General features: G+C 35.7%; 1 protein-coding gene across 3 annotated transcripts in view; it reads left to right on the forward strand.

Annotated features, from left to right (window-relative positions):
* Positions 1-17,028, forward strand: part of CERT1 (ceramide transporter 1) — a 76,813-nt gene that overhangs the window by 36,390 nt on the left and 23,395 nt on the right. For all 3 annotated transcript variants that reach the window (XM_062019455.1, XM_062019453.1, XM_062019454.1), the window contains 3 exons: positions 10,973-11,080; positions 11,819-11,957; positions 12,953-13,036. In XM_062019455.1, the coding sequence (XP_061875439.1) occupies positions 10,973-11,080; positions 11,819-11,957; positions 12,953-13,036 (331 nt within the window). The remainder of the gene's footprint in view (positions 1-10,972; positions 11,081-11,818; positions 11,958-12,952; positions 13,037-17,028) is intronic.

Raw genomic sequence — 17,028 nt, forward strand, 5'->3', positions numbered from 1 at the left:
CACTTCAACCAGCCCAGTCTCTCTTTGCCCTTGTGTTCCAGCTTTGTTTCATAACAGTCACTTTGGCTTTGAAAGTAAATACTGTAATTCTCTGAAGAATGCATCCAATAGAGTGGAGACCTGAGTATCTAGTTGTACATCCTCTGAACAGGAGGTAGTACTAGAGATAACTTGCAAACTAGTGGTCTTGATTCTACGCTAAAACCGCATTGTAACAGTTTATTTTTTTCCTTGCTTATGTTATAATATTTTTCTACTTCACAGCTAAAAAAGATTACTCATTCCTGTCTTGAAATGGTCCTTTTTTAACACGGTGGAATTTCATTGCCTCAGTTTTGATAGTTTTCAGACTTTGTAAACAAAAGATTGGTTTAAATTGTCTCCTTGAAGCTTTGCTTCATTCTTGTGCTGTTCAAAAGTTCAGCTTCTACTTAAATTCTTGTTTCTACTGGCCAGCAAATATGCTAAATGAGGTTAAACAGAAAATACCTGTTATACATGTTTAGTGGTATTAGTAAGTTTGAAGGAGTCTGTTGGGTAAACCTGATGTTTTGAGATAGAAAGTGCAAAGATAAGCAACAACAACTGTTCAGACTTCACTTTCCATAGTCTAATCAAACAACACATAGGACTTAAGGTTTGCACAAGTGATTCTAATTGGTCTGCAGAGACTTACTGGGCTGGGTTGTGTTTTGATTCTTGACAAGAAGTTGTCATGCCTGGTAGATGTGTGTCTTCAACAGATCAAGAGTGTTCAACTGATGGCACCAGCCTTTCTTCTTGGAGTATCTGTGAGTAGCTGTGTGGTGCACCTGGAGTAAAACGATGCTCCATTATATGTTTGGGCTTGGTCATATGGAAAGGAAATATGTAATATGTGACCTGAGGCTACAATTAGAAGCAAAACTTCTGTGTCACGTGGCTGGAAAGGTTTTCTACCAGCTTCATTGACTTGTACTATTTCCATATAAAATGCTTTAAGAAAGCTTTTTGGAGCCTTGTGATACACAATCTGCAAAGTTTTCCTTTTGCTATCCTAGACTGTGAGGCAGCTTTGAGTATGGAGTAATTTGGGATGTGCATACAATAACTTCAATTTCCTGACATTTTTATTGCTGCTACTTTGTCATATGTGAATTGGACTATATACAGATCTCTCAAAATAAAGATCTGTTGGCAGAACATGTTTTTTTTCACTGTCGTGCAGAATGAGCTGGAAGCACCTTGCCTTGCCTACTGTCACGTGGGCATCTCCCTTCTCTCACTTATTAATGGAGTTAAGTCAGCTTTTAACATGTAGCAATTTAAAGCAGGTACCAGCAAGAATAGAGCCATTCTCCTTAAATCTTAAGTCAATCCCCTATATACACACTGCTGTGCCTTCAGGCAATAGCATCAGTGTTTCAAGTAGTTTCTGAGCTTTTTAACACATGGGTGGCTTCCTCGTAGTGAGTTCTTCAGTGATATGCCACTGTAAGGGAGCCAGCAATGGGATTGACTTTAGCAGTATGTAGAGAATATACAAGTCTACAAAATAATTTACTCTGAGAACGTATATGTTGAACATGTGTCTGCAGTTGCCTGGACCTTTTGTAGTACAGTGTGTAATTAAGACACAAATTCTTGCAGAAGATGTAGGAACATATTAGACAAAACACAGCGGTACTGCCAAGAAACAAGACAGTTTAGTTACTAGAAGACTGAGTTAGGATTGGCTATTAAGTTTGTTTTATGAGTAGTACACTATTCTCTATAGCTAATGCTTATTGCAGGAAGATGTTCTGTTAGTACTCAGTGCTTCACCGACATATTTTGTTCATACCTTTTTACCCCTCTGTGAAGCAGTGAGAACAAAAAAGGTGACCCACAGCACAATCCTGTATGAAACCGATGACAAGGCTTATCTACTAATTCCTGGGCATTTTTAGAGCCCAGATCCCTTGGTTTGCTTACTTCTCTCTAGAAGGAGCCCTTCATAAGTTCTTAGGTTTTTTTTCAAGGGCAGGGTAGGTCAGCTGATTGTAGAGACCTGTGTTGTGTTTGAAAGTTGTTTTTTCCTACTGTCTTGCACAGAGGGTGTTTACTTTCAGCAAAGAGGAGCAGTGTTTCTTTTCAACATGAATAAATAATGATAGGATGTGGGGTGTTTTTGTATTCATAGAGTAAGTTGAATTTAGTATTTTTGCTGATATATTTACTGATATTATGTGTAACGTCAACAATTGTCAAATATATACAACTTTCAGAAAGCTGTATGTAAAACACTTCTGCAAACTCCTAAATAAACCTACTTAATTGCTATGAGTAGACAACTTCATTGAAACAAAATAACTATATCACTACTGCATGACTTTTTATGGATTTGGAAAGATTTAAGTAGAACTCTGTTTCTTCTGATGCATCTATATGCATATGCAGACAGGGAAAACTAGTTTGGTGAGAATTTAATGCGTGCTCTGTACATGAAGAAATCCTGTGCCTGTTCATCTGGCTTGTACATGAAACTGCTCTTCACAATGAACTGTGGGTTTGACATCTACAGAGTAGTGGCAAGGCAGTTGAACAAGAAGAAAAGTCTTCTGCTTGGACATGGTATTTGAGACAGAGGTGTCCAGTTTTGTGTCACATGTTAAGTGTTTCTATAAGGTGAATTATATTAAGCCTAACTACTTCATGTTAGATTAAGTTTAAGAAGTCTGTGCTGAAATATTTGTCAGCATGTTTAATTTTGTGCTAATGACTTTGAACAATCTTAACTGGAAATTAGTGTTGTGTTGGCTCCCTGTTTTGAGCTGAGAGGTATGGCTTCAGAATAGTTTCATTGATCTCTATTAAAACTTCTAGTTCCCTGTCATTCTTTCAGCAATAGATGTCATTATTACTTTTCCAATGCGGTGCAGAAAACTTTATCCTCAATTAGTAATGAGTCGCAAGTGTAATTATAAAGGCTAAAGGTAAAACTGCCAAGGAAAGGAGGCTTTATATGCCCAGGGACTGAAGCAGAAGCAGGGTAAGGGTTACTGTCGGGCTTTGACCAATAGTAACCTTTGGATGCGTCTGTTTTCCTCTTTGCCGTTTCCCTCTAGTGGTCACACAGGATATTGACGTGCGTATATACACGCAGAAGTAATAGTGGGTACATGGATTCTCGATTTCCGTGGTCCTGACCTGTTAAGAGTGCAGTGTGTTAAGCTATCTTGTGATGGGAGGACATAGTCTTAAGCCTCTGGGTGGTGGTTCACAAAACTTTTGGAAATTATCTCAGCTTTTATGCTGGAAATCATACAGAGCTCTTAGCATAATCTAAAATTTGCTTGTAAACTTTTTTGAGACAATAGCTGCACCAGATGCATATCTTGGCGTTTCTGTATCTGAGACTAGATCTTGTGCCTAACCATTTGAGGTGTTAAGAGAATTTATTGCCTTAGCTTTTTGTTTTTATCAAGTTAGACTTGTTCTTGACCTGCAAACCAACAATTCTAGAATTGGGTAGTGCTAGCAAATACATGTTTTCATTTAATTTTTTTAATGGTCAGTCCATCCATTATGTAGTGGTTGTTTGACTGGAGGTATTGCAAGTGTTTCTTATTGTGTAAGCTCTTTCCTGCTTGTCATGCAGAACTGTGGGGGTTTTTTTGTTTATATAGTTACCCTTTCAGAGCTTTATAATTGATATTTTCTGTCTAGTGTGTTAATCTTTTGCATTGTCTCCTCTACCGATTCAAAACAAACAAACCCACCCCCACCCCCCCCACCCCCAAACCCACAAAAGAAAACAAGCAAAGCCCAGAACAAAACAAACAAACCATATCACCTTTGGTCAGAATTATTGCCTAGTTAGTTTGAGCTTAAGACATAAAATCTTTATGTTGCCAAATTAATGTATGGTCGGAAGTAACCATAAAGCTTCTGCTGAGGGCAGAATTCTGTGTGCATAAAGAGAGCTTTTAAACTAGACTAGGCTTCATTTCTGAACAAACATAATTTGACACAAATATAGAATGGCTTTTATGAAACTTGAACCCTGAAAAACTTAAGGAAACTGAAGCTATGTCAGGAACGTGACAAAAAGTGCGTGTCCCAGGGATTCTTCTATTTTTACAACCTTTTTTGTTCAACTGTGTAATGGGTGCAGCAAGCTTCCTTTAGTTTTGAAGAAGGGGAAGGTGAGACCTAATAAAAAACAAGGGCTATAGCAAGAAGGAAATAGGAATAGGGAATAGGTTTTGAAAGCCAAGATAAGATGTTTTAGATTTGATAGGGTGTGAGATGCAAAACAAGCACTATGTTGAAAACCATAGTAAGGTCAATAAAATATTTTTTTTCCCTGACCTCTGTCAAACATGATACAGACTTTTTTTAATTTTTGACATTTCAAACTTTCTTCATCCTCCAGTATTTGCTACCTATTATATAATCAGGGCTATGCCAAGCATTTAATAGGTATTTCTATTGTGATGGCTAGATGAGTGTCCAAAGATTGAATGGGGGATAAAAGTCTCCATGTGTAACAATGGCACAGTAACTTTTAACTGAACATGAGACTCAGTGATATTTGTGGGTCTTGCAGAAGCATTTGTTTTTCTGCTTATTAAGACTACTGATGGAGCTGTTCTGTGTTGCTGTGAAGCTTTCTGTAGTCTATTTCTTCCTTTGCAAGTATGAACCTTGGCTGCACCAGTACTTTGAATTGAATGATTTCTGTATATAAAAATATTTAATCTGAGTAAGCAAAGTTTAGGCTTCTTAAGCACTGCAACAAAACGGTCTCAGACATGCAACAAGTAACTTTCTGCAAAAGAGAGGAGGGGGAAACATTGATGTTTAACCACAGGCTCTTCTTTGAAATCTGATTATCCAAAGCTCAGGATTCTTCAGCTTAAAACTTAACGTGGATGTGATTTTTCAACTTCGACGCAGATTGAACGCTTTATTACCTTAGACAAAAAAAACCCCCAACCAAACAAGTGAGGTAAGAGGCAATAATTCTTCTTCTGCCACTTGGAAGGAAAAGGAAGATTATTACCGAAGTGTCTGTTCTGTGATAATGGCGTGTGGTTTACTTGCGTCTGTCTGTAGATGCTGGATCTGGGCTATCCCTGAGGCCTCGGCCCCCACCTAGTGGGCTCGCCGGGAGGAGCGCTAGATGGCCGCTCCTCGGATTCCTTCAGTGGGCTTCCCTGCTACCTCCTTCCTCGTCTGCCTGCCAGCCCTTGTGCGTAGTCCCTGGCAACCCTCCCTTTTGAATTTCATACATAGCCATGATATAGTAGTATTTAATATAACTATTATATGGGGTTTAACGATTTAAAATAACAAGATGGCAAGTGCTTTCGGTGAGGATCAAAATTGTTCTTATTTTTAAAGGCAGAGTTGCACAAGGAGTGGCCTTAAAACGAGACCAAGCAGTATGTGTTTGAATTAACTCATTCTTTAAGATCTGTGATTATTCCCTCTAGCTTTCCAAGCATTAAAGCAAATAAGAACACTTAATTCAGTGCACTGGGAGATGAGGCTGGAACATCAGTGCATTTCCTGACCGTGTTGTAGCTCTATACATCTGTTTGTCCCTTTCCTGACAGCCTAGATTCATAGGAAGGACAAATGTAACCTTCTCCCAGTCCCAATAGCTTCATAGCCCAGCAGTACAAGCTGATTTAGTTTTATTGCTAAGTCAGTGTATGGAGAAGTGCAGTTATTATCAGCTTGGGTTTTGGTACTTTTGCTTAGGGAAGAATTTTATTCTGTAGAATTACACTTTGCCGTAGTGATCCCCAGGCCTGAGGAGCAGGATGGTAAGGGTGTTCTGTTGCCCTCTCTAGAGGCTCTTGGATGTCCTGCTGCTCAGTTTCCTGTCTGTTCTTCCTTCTGCTTTGTGAGAGCCTGCCTCTCCCTACTCAACTTCTATGGAGTCTTAGCATTTAAAGGTGTTGAATAATATTTGATGAATAGTTTTCCTGTGTATGTTATCAGTTAAGAGAATTCATGTTAAAATAGTTGTCTTGTACTTATTTTCAACTCAGAAATCCTGGGGTTTTTTCCTCCTGTGCATGCAATATGCTTGTTTACTATGATATGGCAACGTTTATCACTGTTGGAGGATAAATATGTCTACATTTTTTTACCTGTTTTTGCAGTTGCAAAGAAAGGTCATATTAGAAGGGTTTTTTCTTTCTAAGTAGTTTCCTGCACTGTGCATGGAAAGGCTGTAGGTAGGGGGATTATAATCCATCTGCAGTGACATGCATTGTGAAATTTCCATCTCTGCCTTCCTGCTAGTAACTGCTTAAATTTCCATTGGCAGCACCGATGGAACAACTGAAAAATCAGACCTACAGACAGATGTTGTATCTTTAACTGCAATACCCAGAAATGTATCCTGGACTACCCTATCTGTAATGTTTGTGGTATTTTTACTGTCAGCCTAGAGTTTCTCTTCCTTGGCTTATCCTAGCAGTAACCCTTCCGTTCTTCAAGTATTTGCTGAAGCATTTTCAACAAGTCTAAACATTTCTCTTGGGACATAGGTATTTTACAGAGCTTTTCTGCTTAGTCTCCACTAAGTCTTTCATACTACTTCCAGCTCTTTCACTTCATGTTTTTACTTTTTTACATTTTTGGTTTTCATAAAGTATTGTGTTTTGATCTCTTTGATTTTTTTAGTAGAATTTTTCACAAGTACTGCAGAAAGCATCATTAGAATTGCTGTATCCTAATGTCTCTTTCATCACCTCCCAGAGTGAGCCATATGGCTGAGAAGGAGGAGCTGCTTGCTGCTCGTATTATGTAAAATAATAAATAATTTATAATGCTAACTGAAAATATCTGCCTTGTTAGACAAGCATACATTGAAGTGCTTGACAGGCACAAAATTGAGACATTTTCAAAATTATTTCTTTAAGACATCCATTTTATTTGTGTTTTGTGGGAGAGCTTTCCTTGAGTCTGTGCTTTAGTCGAGAGTATTGTTGACCCACTTTAGGAGATTCTTAACTGGCAAATCACTGTGAGCTGTAATGGAGGTCTGCAAAATGATTCTGTGAATACTTAGCTATTTTACTGAAAGCAGCTTTTCTGATATACTGCCTTGTTGCTGATACCAGCACCTGCTCCAGTAAAGAATCACATGAACCTTGGATCATGTGGCTCTTTCATCTATCACAGCGAAAGGATTAATGGATTTTGTGCACTGCCTTAGGAAGCTGAAGGTGTTGCCTTGTAGTAAGAAATACCAGTTTTAGTGTAGCTTTGAAGCTATGAAGTACGCATGGAATTTCAAAGAACTGCATTTATATAGTAGCATGGTAACTCAGCATTAGTGCTTGATGGTATGAATTGATTACAACTTCTACAGGTTATTTTGTTTTCAAGCAGAGACTGTTAGCTTTTCTCTTACGGACTCTACTTGCTTTTCCATTTCTACCTTGGGAAATTAAAAATTCTGTGAACAAAAGAAGCTTGTGCCAACGTTCCTCTTCTCAATGTAATTGAGTATTTCTGCAGTGAATAGTTAATGATGATCTGCTTTGCAAGACATAAATGCGTCAGTGACCTGCTCTCGTTTAGATGTTGCGGTAGTAGAATGGTGGGGCTTTGCATGATGCATGCTTTTCATCTTTTGTGTTAAGCTGTTTGCATGAGTCTGCTGTGAGCCAGATGGCTTGTTTCAGCATCAGTTATATAGGAATACTTATTTTTTTGGTTCTTCTGACAAATAAGTATTCTTGATGTAATTTTCTTTTTTTTTTCCCCTTGCCTATTAAAACATAATTTTATGACACAGTTTTGTGAACATGATCTATAAATGCACATGCTTTGGATTAATGTTGTGTGCTTCTGTTCCATCTGCTGAAATTACTCTGTGGATGCAAATAGTTAAACTTGCCTAAGTGCTGTTTATGTAGCATCTAGTTATTGGTAGTGTTTGCAAGCCAATAGCTTTTTATGATTGTATACAATTCTGAAATGAGGATAAACTGTTTAGTGGAATTATTTATCACAAGCATAAATGATAGTCAAATAAATGTATGGCTGGAAAAGATACCTTAAAAATCAAGTTTGTATATTGATAAGAAAAGAAGTTTGGTTTTTTACCTTCATCCTTGGAATTTCATTTTGTAAGCTAAATTAGCTGAGTACTGACTGTAAGGGTAATATTGAAAGAAAAGTATTTAATTCAAATGTAGAATATAAATCACCAGATTTTCCACTTGCAAGACTATGTCTATTCTTGTAAGTTTTGGAGTACTACTATTAAGATGTGACTTTTCTGAATTTCTCTCTTTGAAGATGTAACCAATTTCACTTCTAAAGCTGAAATCCAGGTTTTGTATAGGTGTGTCTTTCTCGCTTAAAGGAGAAAGCAATCAGAAGATATTTGCTTTCCTTAGTTAAAGTGCTCTGACCTCAATGCAATGGATATTTCAGCTTAAAAATCTTTTAAATTATCTATTCATTAAGTCATATACTATTGAAATTAAATATTTTGCCTTCTAGTGTGTACAACCTACAGAGAAAATATAATGAATCCCCGCTATCAAATTGTTTGTAGTAAAAGCGTATTCAGAGTCATCTTAATATTTGTAGCATATGATTAAATAAACACTGAAGTTACCAGTCAGACAGTGAAGTTTTTTTTAGATTTGGATGTAGAGGAAATTTTAAACCAAATGTTTTATGCTTTAAAGTCTTGTGTGACTCGTATATAAAATGCTCTTGTGAGATTTGTGCTCATTAATCAGTTCCAAAATGGAAGAATTGTATAACCATACTTATCCTTTTAAAAATTGTTTTATACCCTTACCTACTTCATTTTCACTTGTCAAGCCTTTGGAGCACTTAAAGTCTGCAAAAAAAGAGCCAAAAGCCTTGAAGTATTTGCAAAAACAAAACTAACCAAAACCTCATTATTTTGCTTCTGTTGTAGTTAAAATCACAACATAGTGAATTAAGGTATAAACTTTTTACTGAATTCTGTTGCAATTCAAAATGTGGTTTAATATCCCAAGTAGTTAATCAAAGCCAGGTCTAATGCATAGCACTTGAACTGATATTCTAAAAAAGCTTCATGTATCCAATGTGAATATTTTTTTAAAAAGACTAATCCAATAGATAGTTTAAAGCCAAGCTGTAAAACAAATACTAGGACTAATTATTTAAAAAATGAAGCTTTTAGCACTTTGGTTGCTACACTTATGTAGCTATTTTTCTAGAGCTCTTGCTCAGTGCAAAATACCTTTAAATGCCTGACTTATAGCAGAAATTAGTAAATGATTAATAAATCCTTTCAGTATGACAATAAGGAAACTGTCTTGTGTTCTGTTGCATCAGTCTAAGCTATCATTAAACATCAGTTTCTATTTCTGATAGTTCAAATAAGCTGCGGTGTTTCTAATTTTTCACTAAATGAAGCAATGAACTTAAGATGTTCCTTATTAAATCTAAAAAATTTGCGAGTGCCCTTTTTTATTTTTAAGGTGATAGTGATAACCACCTTAGCCTTCTTCCACCAACGCTTTCGGAGTATCTTTTTTCTAACTGCACTTGAGTTTTATTGGTCATACTCATTTTTCATTTCTACTTCTAATTTTGGTGCTGATTCTGTTTCTCTGCTGTTTCTTCAATTCTATGTTGTCATCCACCTCATTTGTTTAATGGGCCAGATAGAAATTGTCTCTAGGCTCCTCCTTGTTTGGTTTTACTAGATAATTTTATTCAGGCATTATATTGACAACTCTGACTCAGATATGTCTTTTCAGTTATACCTTCATTTCTCTGTGTTTCTCTACCACAACTCTTTTGTAACTCAAATGTACACACTTTGTCCCAAATATTTCAGTATTGTCTGAATCCTAGTGTTTGTTAAACACGTCAAACAACTTTTTGTCCGTTATTCTTGCTTTTGATACTTTTAATTTCATTTGCATCATAGTTTAACAGCACTCTCCTGCCTTCCCAAAGATTATGCAGTTTCCATTTTTTCAAAAAAAGTGAAACAGCTAGAATTTCTTTATTGCTTCTTGCTTGTCCTATACCATTTTTCTCGCCTCTTCCTGCTGGTGCAGAACTTCTGTTCTGTTAGAAGTCCTTCAGGATGTTGCCACTATCTGGGTCAAACTCATCTATTTAATGTTATTTCAAATATTGCTCTGAACCACCTGTTTATTTTTTTGCATTCTCTTTTGGGATTATACTTCTCCTTTGCTATGTGTGGGCCATTATTCTTCCAGTTCCTTAATGTTTGCTTCTGTTTGATTTGTGAGGAAATTTGTTAAACTTCATAATTTTAAGTCTTTTAAATGTCATTATAATTGAGATGGTTTTCTTTTTTTTCATTATTTTAATTACTTTGTATTATTGTCTTTTTCTCCTGCTTTTAGTTTTCACCTTGTTTTATGTAGACTTTTGTTATTTTTAAAATATAATTTCCATCTCATATAAAGAATTCTACTCAAGAAGCCTGGAACAAGGAAAATAAAACTTGATAGCAGTAATTGTCTGTTTTTCTATGATCTCTATTTTGTTGCTTTTAAAAATAAAATGACACTATTTGAATGGTTGGAAGAATTGACTGAGGCTCATTGTATTCAAACTGAACTGTGTTTATCTCCTGATTAATTGTGAAGTACTGTGTTTTTTTTAATTACTGTCTGAAAATTACTTATAAGCCAAAACAATTTAACATTATCTTTTTTTGAACACTTAAATATATGTTGCCTTGTTCTTTTGAGGACACATAATAGGTTGTAGATAAGTATTTTTTAACAGATCATAATGATAAAAAATAGATTTTTAGTGATGCTACATCAACATCTTAAATATGCAAGCACAAATGGAGTTATTAAGCCCCTGCTGCTTCCTGACACGACACAAATGGACTGATTTCAGAGGAAATTACACTAATCTTACTTTCATTATTTATTTTTTATTAAAAGCCTCAGCACTCTAGCTTTGTGTGTGTTTTGTTTTTCAGACTGAGTCCGGCTATGGATCTGAGTCAAGTTTACGACGCCATGGCTCCATGGTGTCGCTTGTTTCTGGAGCAAGTGGATACTCTGCAACATCCACCTCTTCGTTCAAGGTTAGTCAATAAAGTTTTCTCAGTATTGATGCTTAAACACACGCAACTGGAAAAGAAATAATTTATGTGAAAACTCATTCAAACAAGTTTTCCTGATTCTTCATATGATGATGGTTGGGTCATACACAAAGCTCTCTTGTGCCTTTGTGCTCTTTTAAACTGTGGTGTCATCTTTGAATGCCAAGGAAATCAAATCTGTGGGAGCATTTATTAACCTTTCCTGGTTTACTCCTCAGAATATTAAGGCCTCTAAATGAGAAAGAATGATGATTCTGTTACTTAAGTAATGCTATCATTTGTAATTGTCTTGTGCATATAAATATTTAACATATGAACTCAGGTGAGTTGTGCTTCTAGGAGAGCAGAAGAGGAGCAACACAAGGGTGATAAAGATTGGAGCAAAGATCTTAAACTAGGATTGTCTGTTCTCAGGCAAACAAAGTTGATATCACACAAAATCGCATTTTCAATAAGCTGTTGTTGAATGCAGCGAAGAGGAAAAACTTGAGACCAGAGGACAAACTAAGTGAGGAACATTTTTATACAATGTCATTGATGTTACAAGAATGTAACGTCAACAGGATTCAATAGTGGATAATATCTAAAGTGTCCTTAGTGTGCTTGATTTTGTTTTTCTCAAAAGCTGCATAAATCCAATTTAAAAAAAATTTCTATATGCATTGAACTATTGCTGAATATGTTAAAAACATTTCAGACTTTTTTCTCTTGTGTTTTCAGAAGGGCCATAGCTTACGCGAAAAGCTTGCAGAAATGGAAACCTTTAGAGATATCTTGTGTAGACAAGTTGATACTTTACAGAAATACTTTGATGCCTGTGCAGATGCAGTTTCCAAAGATGAACTCCAGAGAGATAAAGGTAAGACTGTAACTGAAAACTCTTATCGCCGTAGAATTTAGGTTTTTACACAATATTAGCCCTTGAAATAGTTGCTATAGCATTTAGTGCCACATAAATACAATATGTACCTGAAATTTACTCTGTAGTATAGGAATCAGTTATAGATATTTCTGCATAAACAATGTTAACTGTTATCAGTTCAGAAGCTGGATTGACATAAAAATGTGCTTAATTTAATATTAAACCTGTAGCTGTCAACCATGCAAAGTAAATGCTCTTAAATGCTCTTTTAAGCGTTTGATGTTATAAAACAATAATTGTTTGCCTTCGTAAGATGAATTCAAGTTAATTTATCACTTTATCTCTTTTATTTGAAAAACTCAAAAGATGTTATTCTTGATAGAAGCAATACATTCTTTAAAAAAGATGAAGGTACTGCCATAATGAATGCTCCTGAGGTGTATTGGCTAGAGCACTGAGTGCACACTTGAGACCCTGGTAGACTCAGCTGTGGATGTCTACATATCTCTGAGTGGTTGTTCTTGGAGAACAACTTGTCATGTCCATGCACTCTCCTAAGGAATTTATATTCATGCCTGGATTTGTTCTGGCAGCATGAAAATTTTGGTAGTAAGAAAACAGTGGATAAGTATAATTCCACTTCTTCGAAGACTTGCTGGTGTAGAAGAGTAGATAGTTGCTGAATAGTGGCTCCTTGTTTACTGCTTATTTTGTTTGTAACACTAAAATAATATTCTTACCATAGAATCAAGTGCTAAACTTCAGCACTGAGCAAACATTAGTCTTCTGATGGTTTCTAACAGTCAGGACAATAGCGGTCTTGGGTCAAAAACCAGAAAGGCAGAGGGAAGCAGGGAGGAGTTCATGACTGGTTTTTTTTGTATGAAAAAATGTTAAATGTTGCTTAGCTGTGAAGATGCATTTAATTCTTTCTTTCATGTTAATGAATTGTAAAAGGTTCTCACTCCCATAATGCATTCTCTTAAATTTAGTGGTAGAAGATGATGAGGACGATTTTCCTACAATGCGTTCTGATGGGGATTTTTTACATAACAGTAACAGCAGTAAGGAAAAATGTAAGTGTGTCCCAGCTCTTTCACTGAAAACTCATATGCGTGGTATGATGATAAGCCTGACAGAAGGCGGATATTTGTGCTCTTTTTTTAAGCAGAAAATGGCAAGAATAGTTACTTACATGTATGTAACAGGAAGTTGTTATTTGTGTTATTTATTATCTGCTTTTCATGATTTTGAGTTATTCTTAATTCACACAAATATTCATGCAGCCTTGTCAAGATGGGATTTCCTATTCTGTGTACAAAGTCCTTTTCACTATAAAGTTCTATTGAAATGAGCACATAATTCAGATATTGGGAGAACTGAAATTTATAACTCATATTAGCAGTTTTTGCGTTACCTGTTTTAGGAATGGGGTGGAGCACAATGCTTTTGCAGATAGGTGTGTCCCAGTACGTTTTTTCCAGGTTCTGTAGCTACGTAATGGTTAGGTAAAAACTCGTGCTGATTCTCACTCACCACAATAGTAGCACTTTTTAACTTTTGTTCACCATAATGGGGGAAAACAAATTATGTTTTTTATTATCTTTAAAGACTTATTGTACTCACTGCATCCATGCAGTAAATGTCAAGAATTCATATCAGTCTTACTGTTCTAGAAGTCTGATAATTGTGGCCTGGCAAAACTTGTGTATTCTTTTAAGATCAATTTGCAGTCTTCTTAGAGTTTCTCTTGTTTGCTGACTGAAATATTTTAGTGTTTACATTCTCTGGATAGTAATTCAGTTAGTTCTAAGATAATTCTCAGACTTTGATTCAAAAACTTTTAAGTTGAACTACTTCCTGTTTCAAATCTGATGCTATCTCCCAAAGTACTCTTAAAAAGTGTTTTTAAAAATGGAACCACTTTCATCAAGAACCTGAAAAATATATGGGCCTTTACTGTATCGTTGATTTTCTTTTTAATTGGCTACTGTCCCAATGTTTCACATCTTTCCTTGCTGTATTTAAGTGCTCTCTCTAGAGTATAGCCAAAAAGTGGTATGAGAAAAGAGGAAAGGAAATTAAAGGAGATACTTTCAATATTCACCATGAGTTGAATTTTTCAGTGCTATAGAAGTAAGTGTGCTACTGAGGATTAATTGTAATGCTGATTTCAGAGGTTAAGTAGCATACAACTCAAGTTTTCAATAAATCTTTCTTGCCTGTTATGACCAAAGTTAAGCAAGCTTGCAACACTCACCCGTAAGCAAGTGCACAATTCCACCAACCTTATTGTGTACATAATTGTACATTTTTTGAGGACTACTAAGTCAGAAAATATTCAGAAAAATGAAAAAGCTTTCTTTAAAAAAGTGTTAAGTGAGAATTTAATTTTACTGCATGATTCATTTTGAAAGAGATGTCTTTTGTCAAAGTTAATTTTTGTAGCATCATGTAGGAGTTTCAGCTTAATTTACGTTTAGAACATTTCTTAATATCTACGTTCTTCTAGTGTGTCTGCTATATATATACACGTATGGAGAATGTCATTAGGAAAGTCTGTTTTTAATACATCTGATTGTCTTGGAATGTTTAAATGCAAAGTAAGTGGCTTTTTTAATCACCAGTTTAACATGAATTTGAAACATTATTCATATTCATCTTGTAAAAAGTTGTGTATCAAATCTTTGGAAACTTACATCCTAGGAAATTAATACATGTTATGGGTACCTGTATATGAACTGTCTTACTATAGCTTACTACAAAAAATAATTTCTTCAAACCCTTGCTTTTGCTTTTTGCTGATCTTCTGATTCAGGTTGTTAAGATTCCTGATTCCATTAAATTTACTTTCTGTCCATTATTTCTATGAAAAGCTTTATCTCCATTTTAGTTTTTCTGTGACTTAGATTTCTATGGGCTAAATCCATTAAATATTTAATAGCCAAGTGCTGCAAAGCTTGATTAAAAAAAACCCAAAAAACAAACAAACAAAAAAAACCAAAAACCCCAACCTGAAAAATTAGAATCTTGGCCCTAGAGTGGAATCCTGAGTAAGTGATGTAGTGAAGGAAGTAGATGTCTAAGGCTGAGACAGCCATGCCCATGTATTGGGAAGAAAACTGCTCAGACTGTTTGATAATGAAAGATTTATCTTCAGCTTCATCCTTTTCTAAAGGTTAGTGTCAGTGCAACTGTTAAGATTCTCTGATTTCTCAAGTTTCACATTTCCTTCTTGAAGTCTCTATTTAACTGTAGCTCAGAAGTAGTTGCCTATTTATTCTGGGGCTGTTCTGCAGCCAGAAGTGAGAAGCAAGGGTTCAGCCTCCTTTTTTAGCCTGCTATGACATTGTCTTCTGAAATTTGTTCCCTTCTGCACCTTCTCTTGGATTGTGTACTACTATGAGAACGGCATTTTGGGTGGAGAGACTTTTTCTTTTCTGTGTTCTCTAGGATCTTTGAGTGAAGAGCTAGGAAGAGTACTGTGAAGTATTTAAATTCATTGATCACTTTCCAGTTTAAATATCTGGTAACTGAAACAATGATTACTTGTATAAAACACCAAGGCTGATGCATATTTACCATTGGGATTTTCTGTTCTTAACATGGAGAATCTTGGTCAGGAAGCGTATCCATCTGTCTGCTTGGGAAAATTAGTGTGTTTGGATTTAAATTATGTAAGAATATGAAAAGCAGGTGAAACTTGCTTGAGGAATCTCTTTGAAGACAGAATTATAAAGGTGGCAATGGTACAGAAGCTGAAGGAGAGAAATATGATGCAGAATTTTCTGCTTTGAATGACAGAAGAATACTCACCAGTACATTGCTGAAATAATGGCATTGTTCTTAGAGGAAACCTAATATGTTGATCCTACTGCAATCCACAGAAGCTCAACAACAGAAGATACAAGTAAATGGGTCATGCACTGAAACGTTTCATTTTCACTTAGAATTGGTTTAGTGACAGAAGATGTTAACGGTGGCATAAAATGGAAAATATAAATTAAGTTCTTTCTACTTAGAGTCTTTAAAATTATTTTCTCTTTCACTAGAAAACAGATTTGATCAAACACACATCTGGGACAGTGTTACAAACAGAATTTTAGGAACAAGAAGGGAAAACTGTCTTATCCTAACAGAGGTGTTGGAGAAAGGGCTAAAGAGCCATTGAAGGCTTGAGCATGGTTTGCAGAATCTTTTATATGAAAGGCAAGAGAAAAGAAATCAAAAGTAAAGCAAAATGTTTAAAAGATGGGATAATTAAAAAGGAACCCTTTGGGAGATGTTGAAATTAAAGTCAAAGTACAAGAATCATCCTGCTGCTTTATTCAGTTGTCTGCATGCAGCTTGATCAAGACAGAGGAATAGTTGCAATGATAAAAACATATTCCTATTAGCCTTTACCTTGAACCATATAGATCTCTTGATGCCAGGTTTCATTTTGAAACATTCAATCTGTAGCTGAAAAAAGGCTTAAAAAGGGAATAGGAAGGATGCTTGGACTGTCCAAATAGAAAATCTCCTGACAAGTTACTTCTAATGTGCTGAAGTTCAGCTGTTACTGAGATGACGCTTGAGGTCATCTTCTGACATGTTCCAGAAACACGAATGTCTCCTGTGATTCAAAATGAATCAAAATACTCACATCTATCATAAGGTATCTTTTGAGTGACCATCTCTTAAAAGAAACAAGTTTTGGCCAGAGTTATAATATCTGAAATGAACTATGGATGCTGATGTTAAAACTTCAAGTTCTATATGTATCACTGCTACTTTGAGACTAGTCATTAAAAAAATTACTTAGAAGGTATGTCGACTGAAACTGTATGGAAGTATTAATTAACTATATCTGAGACCTAAAGATACTCAGGAACAAGAGCTGGCGCTTTTTTTCTGAGAAATGAGGTGGTATTGCTGTCTCCCCCTTACATAGAGCTCTCTGAAATTGTTTTACGGTGTTGCAGTCAATGGTAGTTTCTTCAGCATGTCTAACGTTGCATAATTGAGAGAAAAATCACATCTATAAGCATTATAGCTGTGCTGGTAAGCCTGCACATGAACACAATCT

Source organism: Colius striatus, chromosome Z (genome assembly GCF_028858725.1).
Source record: "Colius striatus isolate bColStr4 chromosome Z, bColStr4.1.hap1, whole genome shotgun sequence".
Taxonomy (NCBI): Eukaryota; Metazoa; Chordata; class Aves; order Coliiformes; family Coliidae; genus Colius; species Colius striatus.